Source organism: Poromitra crassiceps (assembly GCF_964638095.1).
Source record: "Poromitra crassiceps genome assembly, chromosome: 4".
NCBI lineage: Eukaryota > Metazoa > Chordata > Actinopteri > Beryciformes > Melamphaidae > Poromitra > Poromitra crassiceps.
In genome coordinates, this window is record NC_139626.1 from 22,867,370 (window position 1) to 22,882,519 (window position 15,150).

The 15,150-nt window shown below is 43.0% G+C and overlaps 1 protein-coding gene across 1 annotated transcript in view; it reads right to left on the reverse strand.

Annotated features, from left to right (window-relative positions):
- entpd1 (ectonucleoside triphosphate diphosphohydrolase 1) overlaps positions 1-14,939 on the reverse strand; it is a 28,513-nt gene extending 13,574 nt beyond the window's left edge. The window contains exon 1 of the mRNA XM_083635246.1: positions 14,786-14,939. Coding sequence (XP_083491372.1) covers positions 14,786-14,801 — 16 coding nt within the window. The 5' untranslated portion in view covers positions 14,802-14,939. The remainder of the gene's footprint in view (positions 1-14,785) is intronic.
- Positions 14,940-15,150: the final 211 nt, after the last annotated feature.

The following is a 15,150-nucleotide window of genomic DNA, read 5'->3' on the forward strand; positions in this document are numbered from 1 at the left end:
CGTTTAACTGACATAATAGGAAGGTATGAGTACATCTGTGATATGCTGGTTGGAAGTAAACAACCAGCATATAATATCCTCATTAATGGTGATCCCATTACCCCAAAAGATAGCTTCAACTGCAACCCTTACCGATACTCATAGTAATGATTACTCATAGTAATAGATACAAATCATAGTAACATAGCATAGAAAGGAATGTTTACAATACACATGTGCAGGTGTCCTGAGCTGACCTGATCATCACCTCACAGTACGGGAGCCCGGAAGGAAAATATTAAGTATCAAGAGTGTTTTGCAAGAGATGGAACAGTCATGCCTTTGTTTCCTATCAAAGACCTACCAACACTTCTAGTTTGAGTTCCAGCCAGCAGATTGAAGGGAACAATTCTGTTACTTACAGTATGTGTAATCGTGGTTAGTGACGTTGTTGGCAACCAAACATAGACAGACAGACAAACACGCTGACTCTGAGCCTCAGAAAACAAGTGCTTACCTGAGTGGCAAATTACCAAGCATGAGATCATAATAGCTTAACAGTGACTATGAAAAGAAAGAAATCCACCACAGAAATTCAACACCACCAGGCGAATACACTTCCATCTCTTTCTCTTTCTCTCTCTCTCTCACTCACACACACACACACACACACACACACACACACACACACACACACACACACACACACACACACACTTATTCACAGAGACACAAACACATATAGTACCGTACACATGTAACACACACATCCATGCACGCCGCAGTGTTTACATTTCCAATCCCCTCTGTAAACACAAGTGTAGCCATACGGTGAGAGACAGGATGGTCCAGACGACGACACAAGGAAACAGGGAGTGAGAGAGCAGTGACTGAGAAAATGGCATCGGAAAACAGATTACACCTCTAATCTGTCCACCCAACCGCGTCTCCTCGTCCTCCTGTATCACATATCATTGAGCCAGTTCTCCTGTATGCTGCTTTTTCAACATGCGGACATTTGTTAATAAGAACAAACTCCTCCAGACTCCCATAACTACAAGCTTTGAATAGGAACACTCCCCGTTCCTGGTGAATATTATAACTTTTTTAGTAACTTGTTTGCACAATGGCAGTACGTTTTTGTCTCTGTACCACTGTCACATTGTCAATGTGTTTTGGGTTTATGTTATGGATTGTGTTTTTCTGTTATTTGGCATTATGTCTTTGAAGTGTTTTCCTCTCTGAAGACAATAACTAACTAGCCTGGTAAACCAGCCGGTCACGTGAACTCACATTTTTCATTTCGTTCTACCAGACTGTCTGGCCTCGAGCTTTTACCCAGTGTTTGCAGTGGGCGGGAGTTGGGCAGGTGTACTTGCCTTGACAGACAACTCCTTCAGCCAATCAGCGTCGGATCCAGTCAAATCCAAATCCACTCGGGACTCGGGAGAACAGCGAAAACATATTTTCCGCTGAGAAATCCGCTGTTGCATGCTCCTGTACTTGTTTAATTGTTGTTTTTGAATTTCTGCAATAACTGCACTTTATGGTTGTTTAAACTCGACGAACGTTGACGTTACTGCTCGAGGCGGACAGCCAGGGAGGCAGCCATTACTGTTTTGCCAGTGGCGTTCTTGATTGGCCAACTTGCACTGTCAATCACAGGGCAATGAGCGCAGTCGCTGATTGGCTAGAGCACTTTGTAATTTCTGAAAACATCCTCCCAGGCCTGGATGCTCGCCAGACCGTCTACTCTGGTAGAACGAAATGAAATGTGAGTTCACGTGACCGGCTGGTTTACCAGGCTAATAACTAACGAACAAGAAGTAGAAGATGAAAGAGTAGTCTAGCAGCAAGTCCTCAAAAAACGCTTTAGTTTTTGAGATACCCCTACCCGAGGTAGAACAAAACACAACAATGATTTTTCTTATCTTTAGGGTTTCCCATTAATGAAATTGATTGTTGTCAAAATTTATTTTGGGGGAAAAAATGTTTTTTGGCTGTTCTTTAGAACTATCCCAATCCCTGAAAAAGAGCCAAATTAGGCCAGTCCGGAATGGGGAAAGGTGACAAAAAAGCCCATAACTTGAGAATGCTCACTCTTTTCCTCATCAGATTTGCTGAGGTATGAACCAGGTGGCTGCCCTACCTCACCAAATAGTCAGAAAATGATTTACCTAAAAAGGTCATGAATTATAGTCCTGTAAACATAGCTTTAGTTTAGGCGGAAATTGTTCTTTGTGGTGACAGGAACATAGGACTCCATCACTTTTCTCTCATTTATCAGAAAAACAGAAATCCCCCAAAAATATACCATTACTGAGTTGTCTAGGGTGCTATTGAACACTGCCCAGTAGTTGTATGGAGATATCTGGTACAGTTCTATTGTAAATGAGAATTCTTTAGACATAGGCCTACTACCTCTTCTCTGAAACAGTCAAATTAGGTCATTCTGAATAGGGGATAAGTGGCATAATAGCCTATAAGTTAAGAATGTTTATCTAAATTACAAGCCTCTAAAACAGAAATACAAGGTGTAAATATCGGAAGTTTTATTGAAACTGGAACATGAATCCAAACTATATAAATCAGTAGTATCTCCTGTCTTGACATGACAAAATAACACAAGTATAATAGTAATCATAATACATTTGTTTTATGGTAGCCCCAAATCTCAGTGCTTTATTTCATTTCATAAACAAAAACAGGAGAACGGACTGGAAAACAAAATAACCAACGCAAAGATAAAACCGAACAGAGGAATAAAAAGTGGCTGCTCATTTGACCTGGTATATGGATACTTGTTTCACAGCCAAAGTCCAAATATCCAAATATGAAATACAGTATCAGCCCTTTGTTGAACGTAACCCTACCAAATTATTGTGCTAGTGTTTGGGAGTCTGGGGCACATTCACAAGCTATACTCCATGGACTGCAATTGTAAGGATTGCAAAAGACTGTGAAACAAGTGTCCATATACCGGGTCAAATGAGCAGCCACTTTTTATTCCTCTCTTCTGTTTTATTTTTGCCTTGGTTATTTTGTTTTCTAGTCCATTCTCCTGTTTTTGTTTATGAAATTAAATTAAATGAAGCACTGAGATTTGGGGCTACCATAAAACAAATGTATTATGATTACTATTATACTTGCCCCCATACTTGACTAATAACTGTTTTGGTCATGGGTTTCATACACTGTCTGTACTAAAACATCTAAAAGGCAAACATCTTATCAGAAGGGGAACCCTGGGACAAAATATTATCAGATGGGGGTCCGTGGTCTAATTTGAGTCAGTTTAGGGGTCCTTGTGGTCCACAATATTTATAACAGCCGAGCTCCCGAGTACCTCAAAGACCACTTCCTGAGGAGCGGTGATGCTCATGCGCACCACACCCAAGCCAGCATTGCTGACCTGTGCCTGCCGAGGTTTAAAACCAACATGTTTAAATGTTCTGGTGCGGTGCATTGGAACAAGCTACCTTTACTTATAAAAAGTACCGGAAACCAGCATCTTAAAAAAAAAAGGTCAAAACCTGGCTTTCGGACAACTTAAATGCATAAGAATGGTAGCCTGCTACATTTTTGTTTTTCACTGTTATTGAAATCTGATGAATTCTTCATCTCCTGTTTAGTTGTCAGTTTTATTGTTCGAGTCGGCCGAGCCATTCAGATTTTCGTCATCTTCGCTGCCATAAGATCAAGAACAATGGAAATAAGTCTGTGACTTTGTTGTGTCATCCTTGTCAGTTTTTAAAGCTATGATGTATTTATTGTACTGTTGCTTTGTCTATTGTCGAATAAAATAAAATAAAATCTTGATTCGAAAAACTTTGAGCATTGAAAGTCCCTGCAGACTGCGGTTGAGTTTGTTCTTCAGAACCTAACCTAAAATAAACACTGACATTTAACACATTTACACTCACATACACAGAGAGAGGTGTTAACCACAACCAAACAAAAAGCAGTTTAACTTTCCATCTGATGGCTTTCTGCAGCACGCATAGGGGGACTATGAGATGACGTGCCCCTCGGCCAGATACAAAGATCTCCAGCACCCCTGTGACCACAACAGGAAATGTTTGCAACAAACACAGGCTCGTATGAGCCCCATCACCTAAATCTCAAGTCTATTTACAGCTCAGAATGTACAGTACATAGTCGCAGCATGTTAGAAAAACACTTAGGCTATCTGGCAATCATTTTTGACTACTCTTAAGTCACTTCACTTCTAACAAATGAATGACCTTATTGCATGTTGCTATGCTTTTTTCTTTTTTTTAATTGCACTTATGGGAGAGAAAAGAATTACAAAGTTACAATTACAAGTTGCAAACACATTTTCGGAGTTCTTTCCTCCCAGCGGCTGTCAGACTTTTTAATTCTGTACACTCCTGAGTGAAGAATGGTTTAAATTGCTGCTCTCATTTGGCTCAATTGGCAACTAAATGCACTTTTATCCAGCACTTTTGAATGTAATTTTAATGTAATTTTTTACTTTTGAATGCAATTTTTACTTGTGTAATTGTTATATTCTGTTTTTACTTTTGTTAACTATACGTGCTATTATGTTGCCGTCTCTTTTTTAACCCTGTCCACTTGCTGCTGTAGCACTGTAATTTCCACTTGTGGGACAAATAAAGGATTATCTTATCTTATTATTCTAGGCCTAAAAAAATATATGTTTTATATATATATATATATATATATACATATATATATATATATATATATATACATATATATATATATATATATATATATATATATATATATATATATATATATATATATACAGTATATATATATATAACTTAACCTACATTACCCATCTGACCTGAACCACTACCGTCCCATCTCCAACCTCCCCTTCATCTCCAAAACTCTTGAGAGGGTGATTGCCGCCCAACTCCAGTCCCACCTCGACTCAAACAACCTCCACAAACCATTTCAATATGGTTTCCACCCTAATCACAGCACTGAAACAGCCCTGGTAAGAATCACTAACGACTTCCTCTGTGCCGCTGACTCTGGACTCCTCACCATCCTCATCCTCCTTGACCTCTCCGCTGCTTTCGATACCATCTCCCACCCACTACTTCTGGAGCACCTGGCGAACATTGGAATCACTGGTGTTGCACTTTCCTGGTTTGCATCCTACCTCACCTCAACAGTTTGTCCAACTAGGGAACCACACGTTCTGCCATTTGACCCAGGGGTCAGTATTGGGTCCACTCCTATTCATCACCGACCTCCTCCCCCTGGGTAAAATCCTCTGTCACCATGGTGTTCAGTTTCACTGCTACGCCGATGATACCCAGGTCTATATCTCCACCAAACCCACCACCACTCTTGCTCCCACCTCCCTCACCGCCTGCCTCCAGGACATCAGGAGCTGGATGAGCAGGAACTTCCTGAAGTTAAACACCAGTAAAACCGAGGCCCTGCTCATCGGCTCCAAAAACATCCTCTCCAAAGCTCAAAACACCACTGCCCCAAACATCATCATTGACAGCTTCCCTGTTCCCTTGTCCACCCAAGTCAAGAGCCTCAGCGTCATTCTGGACAGCACCCTTTCCTTTGCACCCCACTTAAAAAAACATCACCCGGTCTGCTTTCTTCCACATCATCTCCAGACTCTGCCCATCCCTGTCCCAACACAGCACCGAAGTCCTCATCCACACATTTGTTACATCCCAGATTGATTACGGCAACTCTATTCTCTCTGGCCTACCCACCAAATTGCTCAACAGACTCCAAATTCCTGGATCATCACCTGCACTAAATCATCTGAACACATCACCCCTGTCCTCATTCAACTCCACTGGTTCCCCATTCACTACCGGATTTACTTCAAAAACCTTCTACTCACTTACAAAGCCCTACACAACCTACCCCCCACCTATCTCTCTGACCTAGAGGAATACACCCCTTCCCACTCCCTACGCTCTTCCGCAGCTGGTCTCCTGAACGTCCCCCCCTCTCGCCTCAGTACCATGGGTGCTAGGGCCTTCAGCTGCTCTGTACTCCAACAGTCTGACTCCATCACCACATTCAAATCCCACATCAAAACCCACCTGTTCAAACTGGCCTACTCACTTTAATCATATACAGCACTCAATCTATGTTACTCGCCTGCCGTGTGTATCTCCTGTCTTTTCTTTTATCTACGCTCGTCGTATTTTAATTATGCTGGTGTTTGCCATGCTTGTTGTTTTTATGTATGATCTTTTAGAATGTTATGTCTCTTTTATGCACTGTACAATGACCTTGGTGTTTTGAAAGGTGTCACCAAATGTATTATTATTATTATTAGTAGTAGTATTAGTAGTATTATGCCACTTATCCCCCATTCGGAATTACCTAATTTGACTGTTTCAGAGAAGAGGTAGTAGGCCTATGTCTAAAGAAATCTCATTTGCAATAGAACGGTACCAGATATCTCCATACAACTACTGGTCAGTGTTCAATAGCACCCTAGACAATTCAGTAATGGTATATTTTTTAGGGATTTCAGTTTTTCTGATAAATGAGAGAAAAGTGATGGAGTCCTATGTTCCTGTCACCACAAAGAACAATTTCCGCCGAAACTAAAGCTATGTTTACAGGACTATAATTCTTGATCTTTTTAGGTAAATCATTTTCTGACTATTTGGTGATGTAGGGCAGCCACCTGGTTCATACCTCAGCAAATCTGATGAGGAAAAGAGTGAGCATTCTCAAGTTATGGGCTTTTTTGTCACCTTTCCCCTATCCGGACTGGCCTAATTTGGCTCTTTTTCAGGGATTGGGGTAGTTCTAAAGAACAGCCAAAAAAACATTTTTTCCCCCAAAGTAAATGTTGACAACAATCAATTTCATTAATGGGAGACCCTAAAGATAAGAAAAATCATTGTTGTGTTTTGTTCTACCTTGGGTAGGGGTATCTCAAAATCTGAGGGCCCTTTCTGCTAGACTAGAGAGAGAGAGAGACACAAAGACAGAGAGGAGCGATAGCAGATGTTATTATTATACTGAATCTATTGTGTCTGTGTCCTTGTTCTGTACTTTTAATCCAAATATTTTAAGATGTTAGGATGAACGATTCAAGATTGGAGATGAACTTCTGTTCACTGGGTGTAGAAAATGGCCCTGTTTAAGTACAATATATATATTTCATAAAATCTTCTCAACATTCCTACTCAGGTCTGAACAAAGGGAAAGCATTGAATCCCGAGTAACAGACCACAATACCAATCAAGCAATTGGATCGATGCTAAATGCTAAAGCTCCAGGCGCAGATTTCCCATTGAATTCTTCAAAGGCTTCTCCTCTAAACCTGCCGTCCTGCCCCTGACTCTAAACCTACCGTCCTGCCCCTGACTCCTCTAAACCTACCGTCCTGCCCCTGACTCTAAACCTGCCGTCCTGCCCCTGACTCCTCTAAACCTGCCGTCCTGCCCCTGACTCTAAACCTACCGTCCTGCCCCTGACTCCTCTAAACCTGCCGTCCTGCCCCTGACTCTAAACCTACCGTCCTGCCCCTGACTCCTCTAAACCTGCCGTCCTGCCCCTGACTCTAAACCTGCCGTCCTGCCCCTGACTCCTCTAAACCTGCCGTCCTGCCCCTGACTCCTCTAAACCTGCCGTCCTGCCCCTGACTCTAAACCTGCCGTCCTGCCCCTGACTCCTCTAAACCTGCCGTCCTGCCCCTGACTCTAAACCTGCCGTCCTGCCCCTGACTCCTCTAAACCTGCCGTCCTGCCCCTGACTCCTCTAAACCTGCCATCCTGCCCCTGACTCCTCTAAACCTGCCATCCTGCCCCTGACTCTAAACCTGCCATCCTGCCCCTGACTCTAAACCTGCCGTCCTGCCCCTGACTCCTCTAAACCTGCCGTCCTGCCCCTGACTCCTTTGCTCAGTTTTCTCTGAAATCCTTGAAAACCACTCTCTACCCCAAATTCTAACACAACCAACTGTGTTGTAATGGTATTATTTTGTATAGATACAGTCGGTGACGTTACTTCCGGTAACGTGTGTGTGTGCGTGGCAGTGGCTGAAAACGGGAGGATTTCCCCCACGCTGACCCACTGACCACGCGTCTATGACGAGACACTGGCTGAATGTATAGCACAAGGCGTAGGGATACCTGGGTGACGTCATCGGTGAGCGCAGTCAGTCTTCTCCGTGAAAAGTCAAGTCCAGTCAGTCTCCGGTGTTATGTTATGTCAGCCTGACAATAAAGCTGATTAAAGACAGTCGCCATGCACCTCCTGATAATGTCTACATAGCCTACAATATCAGTACTTACAAGATTACAAGATTCTCACCAAGGATCTGTGTATCTGGCTATTTCGAATATATATATATATATATATATATATATATATATATATATATATATATATATATATATATATATATCTCTGGAAGACAATCTTTTTTCAACAAACATTTATTTATTTAAGATCATTTTTGGACGTTATTTTTTGGAAGGTTTACAACAGAGATAGACAGGAAAGATTGCGTGAGGGAAAGATGCAGTAAAGGCCAGATCTTGTCACAGTTACATGGTACAGTACGCGCCTTAGACCACTAAGCCACAATGAGACTCCTCCCTCTCAACACTAACATCATTTCCCTTAATGCCTTAAGTTATAAGGCTTTTGACTAACTGAAAACTGTGACTGACTAAAAACTAAATTACCATTGTTTTTATTATTCTTATTCTTATTCTTATTCTTATTTCTTATTCTTATTCTTATTCTTATTCTTATTCTTATTATTGGAAAATTTTGGTCTTGGCCCTTTTTTGTGCTGGATAAAGATTTGTTAATCATCTCCCAGTGCCTCAGTCCATACGAACAATACTATTTTGAGTTCTTCCCTCTCTTTCGAGGTACAAGACAGTGGCGTCCTCTTAGCCCTCCCCTAGAGCCGTTTTCCCACATGCGTACCGGAAAATTACCTGTAAGTCAATATCGGACATTTCCCTTCACACTTCGGCTCGCGCATATGGGAATCTAGCAGCGAATTTGCCTGTATGTTGGGGGGCGGGGCGGCACTGCAGAGCGGGTGGGGAGTGACGTGTCGGCAAAACTCTTGATGGTGAAATAAAATTTTATCCGTTCACCTGCGTCGCGTTGAAGCACTTTTTACAGACTGGCTTCGTTTGATGTGTCCGGGCTTGCCTTCGCTGTCGGCAACGTAAGCAAAATACTTCCACATTTCGCTTCGTGCATTTGCTTCGTCTGTGTCCCTGTCGGGCTGTCACTGAAGGAGGAGGACGAGCAGGCAGCAGAGAGGAGAGAGGGGAAAATCAGCACACCCACACATGAAGCTGACATAGGCTACTGCTCTTATTATCACAAGATCATTTCGCCAGTTTGCTTTAATGTGCGCGAATGATTAGATTATGCCCGCTGGAACATTAAGCAACGTGTGTACACCTCGCCCATGAGAGTGTCGCGGGAAATGACTGGACCCGTTCTCTACTTGAGTCCGCTATCGCGCATACCGCTCTTCTGACTGGCTCCAAACTGGTGAAATCTCCGCGATGACGGGGTCGCGCTTATACCGGCACGACGACGTTCTCACATGCAGGCATTAGACCACGTTCCGGTCATTTTGCGGTACAAAGCGCATGTGGGAAAAGGGTTGACATAGCTATTGAAGCATTAGCTGTAGCCTTGAGAATAGAAGAAGGGATTTCAGTTGTACTCAGATGGGGCATAAATCATAAATTGTCTTTGTATGCAGATGACCTAGTTTTCTATAGCCATTTCAAACTTTGATAATTCCTTACCCAAACTTCTACACATATTAGAAACTTTTGGTCAATTTTCCAACTATAAATGGAATATATCAAAAAGTCTACTCTTCCCAATTCGATTAGATGCCAAATTTCAGCGATTGTGAGAAAATTAAAAACAACAACACATTTGACTATACATCACAATGGCCAAATCTCTCATATCTACGGTAGGCTACAACAAATACAAAACATCAATCCACCGTCCTCTGCAAATATAAAAGGGGCGGCTTTAGCTCAGGAGGTAGAGCGGGTCCAGAGATGGGCGAAAATACATCATAAAGTATTTTGATACAAATTACAAATACTTGCTCAAAAAATGTATCACAATACAAATACAAAATACTCGTCTGAAAAATGTATTTGAGATACAAATACGTATTTTGTATTTTGAAAATACATAAAAATACATTTTATAAAAACTGATAAAGAGCTGCAACAATTAGTAAATCCATCAATTCATTGCCAAATATTACATTAATTGCCTATTTTGATCATCTATTCATCATTTTGAGCCATTTCTGTAAGGAAAATGTCCTAATTGTCTGATTCCAGCTCATCAAATGTGAAATTTTCTGGTTTCCTTAGATGGTAAATCATCTCTTAGTCCTCTGTGACAGTATTTTCCTTTGTGTACTAGGGTTGGCACCATGTACGATGGCATCGACCATCGTCGATGGGCCGACCCCCATCGACCTCTGACACTTCTACATCGGACCATCGTGATTATCTGTTCGAATTAAAAATTTGGCAGATTTAATAATAAAAAAGGCTATCTCCACTCAACCGCGACACACGGGGGACGCACAGGCGGCATTAAACAAGCAGCAAAGCGTACCTTATCCCCAGTTCAGAGAAGTGGTAAAGCGGAGAGGAAGAGAAGATAAGCAGAAGTCGGTTGTGTTGTGAAAATGTTAAGAAAGAAGAAACTTCACGTTCTTTCCTGTTTGCAACCCAATGTGAGTAATGTTACAAGTCTTCAACTGTGAATTCAACTCGCCTGTTTCCAGGAACTCTCTCCTTTACATACTGTGTACAGGCTGCCTGCTGCTGTGTTTCTATCTCTCCTTAACGTAACCCAATGTTAGGTTCAAAACTGAGCCCACACAAATCTAACGTTAGCCACCAGTAATTCTGCCCCTTTTCTGCCACCTATTTAAATTAAACACACACACGTTGTTGGTCACGATCTGTAACGTTAACGTTTGATTGTTTTGCGCCTTTCAATATTGCTGGTAGTGATAGCCTACTGTTTGAATTGCCTGGCTCTGTGCTGTAGTAGTAGCCTATCCAAGCCCGCTGGTCTCTAGTAGCGCTCAGCTGTCCTGTTGTAAACGTGAACGTACATTGCAGTGGCGCAGCCAAACGGCACCACATGGACTTCATAAATCATTAATTAACCCCACCCCCCGTCAACCACGATGCCAACGTCCATCGCAATGTTTCACTGTGGAACCATCGCGATGGTTATTTAGGTGACATCGCATTACAGTACAATACATTACAGTTCTTTCATTTCAGTTTTAGCTGTTTTTCAGCACAGCTAATTTCTCCCTCACTTCAGCTGTTAATCACCTTCTGCGAGGGCTTTTGACTTACAGGCAGCATTTCTACATGTTAACCTCAAGCTTTGGAACTTTGACCATGTTAGCTCTAGATATCTGACATCATAACAGTATCCCTGGAGATGATGCGCCATGGCTGCAGTTATGGAAATCGCGGGCTCCAAATGTGCGCCATCGGCTCATACTACAGAGTTGCTCGAGTGACATCACTGATGACATCACAACTGCCTGAGTAACATCACAGTTGGGCAATCAGTGGCTCGAGTGACATCACTGATGACATCACAATTGATCAAGTGACATCACTGATGACATCACAATCGTGACCCACACTGCCGCCCCACACACTGCCACCCACTTTGCCAATTTTAATTAAGAAGATAATTAGTTGTGTCTTGATACATACAATATGATACACTGGTTTGAATATGCAGTAAACTGTTTCATTTGCAGATAGGCCAGTGCATGCAATATCTAATCATCAATTTATATTAGTAATTTATCTCTGGGGGAATTTCCACCAACACAAGGCTTCATACTAGACGAAGAAGTGATGTGAAGTCTGACTCAAGACCCACCCTACTCTGCCTCTGATTTGTTGTTGAGTTTGTTCTGAGGGTAAGCCAATCAGAGGTAGAGTAGAAGTGACATGTCACATTTCTTTCCTCCACAGTTTAAACCTGTGTCAATGGTAAGAATGTGTCAATTTGAGAATAAAATGACATAAAATTAAAGAAAAAAGTAGTTTATGTATTTAAAATACACAAAATACAAGGTCTGAAAGTATCTTGATACAAATTACATCTTATTTTTCTCGGTCCAGCCAAATACAAATGACAAAATACACAAATGTAGTTGAAATACGTATTTTAAATACATGTATTTAAAATACTGCCCATCTCTGAGCGGGTCGGCCAATGACGCAAGGGTTGGCGGTTCGATCCCCGCTCCCTCCCAGCTGCTGTCGTTGTGTCCTTGGGCAAGACACTTAACCCCAAATTGCTCCCGATGGTGTGCAGGCACCCTGCGTGGCAGCCTGCCGCCATCGGTGTATGAATGGGTGAATGTAGACTACCTACTGATTGTAAAGCGCTTTGGATAAAAGCGCTATATAAATGCAGGCCATTTACCATTTACCATTTAAAAGGTGCATGGGAGTGGGAACGTGATATGGTCATCCCTGACACTACTGTACCTTGCTTCATCTGTCTCGACATGATGAGTTCTGAGGAACTACCAGAGGTGTTTATAGACGGTTTTCACCAGAGCGCAATCCCACAACACTTCCTTTTTCTCAGCATTCGGCAAACTGCAGAAATATTCACTCGACATTGTTACTTTTGTTTTCGCTGCTCAGCTGTATAGACGGTTTTCACGGAATGGTCAGTCCTGCACTTGAATGTTTTTTTTTCTTTTATGTCCATAGCAAACACTGCAACAGGAAGTCAGCGGGGGTTCAATTTAGAATGTTTTTGTTGTCAAGTTAAAACCGTCTATACATGTATGTCTGGACAGATTTTGCAAATGCGATAGTGTCAACACAATGCAAGATGCAGTCACGAAACTTTACAGGTGTAATTGACATCCAAATGAAGGCTGATTTAAAAAATGGCGTGATCCGAGCTGGGGGCCCGGGCCCTCCCACATTAAGTTAAGTTAAGTTAGTTAAGTTAAGTTATCCTTTATTTATCCCCATGGGGAAATTCATCCTCTGCATTTGACCCATCCTCTACTAGGAACAGTGCAGCGCCCAGGGACCAACTCCAGTTCTTGGGTTCTGGGTTCTTGGGTTCTAGAGAGAGGATGCCACAGGCAGCAGATGCTGAGTGTTCTCTGAGTCTGAGTCAGTGGGTGACGCGGGGGGAGTTTGTGGTTTCGTAAGGACAGGGGAGAGGAAACAACAACGTCGCTATTAGACAGGTCTTAATGTGTTGTCAGTCTGGTGGTTGGGCTCTAACTTCCTCCATAAGCCTCTATGCAGACACACATGTAGGCTACTGTAACACGTACGTACACGTAGCGCTAATACTGTATATCTCTGCCAGATACATTCACCTCAACTTACCTCACACACACGCATGCAATGCAACACACACACGCTCACGCACGCGCGCACACACACACACACACACACACACACACACACACACACACACACACACACACGGAGCATTTGTTTCTTCGACGCACCATAAATACTTTTGGTTGTTGGGCTATTGTGAAACAGCATCCTCTGCCCCTTCCATACGACAAGCATCTGAGAGGAAGCATCTCTGACCTCCGCTCTACAGGGAGGGAGGCAGCCTTTCTCAGTGGTGGTAGCAGACAGTGCAGTCTGTCTCAGCCTACAGGACAGCCCCGTACCAAGCCTGTCCTCGTCCTCTGACTCAGCCTACAGGACAGCCCCGTACCAAGCCTGTCATCGTCCGCTCTACTCTGAGCTTATCAATGAGGGGAATAGAAGTGTTTTGGGGTGGGTGTATGTGCAACGATCCAGCTGGGCTTCCCTGGCTGGAATGAAGCCAATGTTTCCATGCTGTATGCACTTTAGCGTTTGCTTTAACACGGAGAACCAAATTGGTGCGATTCAAATACTTGGGAAGTTATCAATCAGCAAAAGTCAATTAAATTGCCTTTCAGATACTTTTTTTTTGCTTGTCTAAACTTTCTGGAATTCATTGTATTATCCAAAGTATGACAAACTCCACCCATCCTCCACTAAGCAGTGCAAAAACATTTGGCCCGTCAAAAGGTGCTGCTTTGATCCTGGTGTGTGTCAGCAGGATTACCTGCGGCATACTGGCACTACAAACACAGTGCACAGTCCAAGGTGTGCACTTAGCATTACAGTAAATGACATCACTGAAACAGTGATGACCTCATGGCTCTACCTAAGCATTAACTAGCCCTCATAATGTCGGCGATTAAGTAGATAATCTTGTGTTACAGCCTCAATAACCTGCGGTGCTTGATAAGCGCTACAATAAAGCACACCTGCTTCTGCTGAGTGTGCCTCTGTTTGGGGCGTGCTACAACTCAACTATCTCATTCACAACCTGCCTTGTGAAAAACACAGGCACCTGCTACAGACAAGTCACATGCATAACGTTCACATTCACATTCACATCGCTGCTACAGCTGAATACACTGTCTGATAAGGCTTTCCTGTCAGCCCTCTGCTCAATGGTGTGTGTGTGTGTGTGTGTGTGTGTGTGTGTGTGTGTGTGTGTGTGTGTGTGTGTGTGTGTGTGTGTGTGATGGTGTGTGTGATGGTGTGTGTGTGTGTGTGTGTGTGTGTGTGTGTGTGTGTGTGTGTGTGTGTGTGTGTGTGTGTGTGTGTGATTGTGTGCGCGCGCGCGCGCGCGTGCGTGCACGTGTGTGTGTGTGTGTGTGTGTGTGTGTGTGTGTGTGTGTGTGTGTGTGTGTGTGTGCCAGCCATAGCAGTACACCTACCTCTTTGTGCAGACATGGGTTCTCTCTCAGCAGCCACACAATGCTCTATCTATTCTTTGCCCCTCTCTCTCTTTCTGTTTCCTCTCTCTCTCGCTCTCCCCCTCTCTCTCTTTCTGTTTCCTCTCTCTCTCTCTCTCTCTCTGGTAACACAGCTCTCTGCTCAGTCTAATGTTTCTCAGCACCTCCTTTCACATACACTCGCTTTATTAGGAGAAGCAGTAGAGCTTCCCTCCTCCCACTCGGCACCCTCCCCTCCGTCACGGGCGCCTTTAGCTTTTCATTCTGTTTACCCCTCTCTCATTCTCTCTCTCTCTCATTCTCTCTCTCTCTCATTCTCTCTCTCTCTACACCTCTGTCATTCTCAC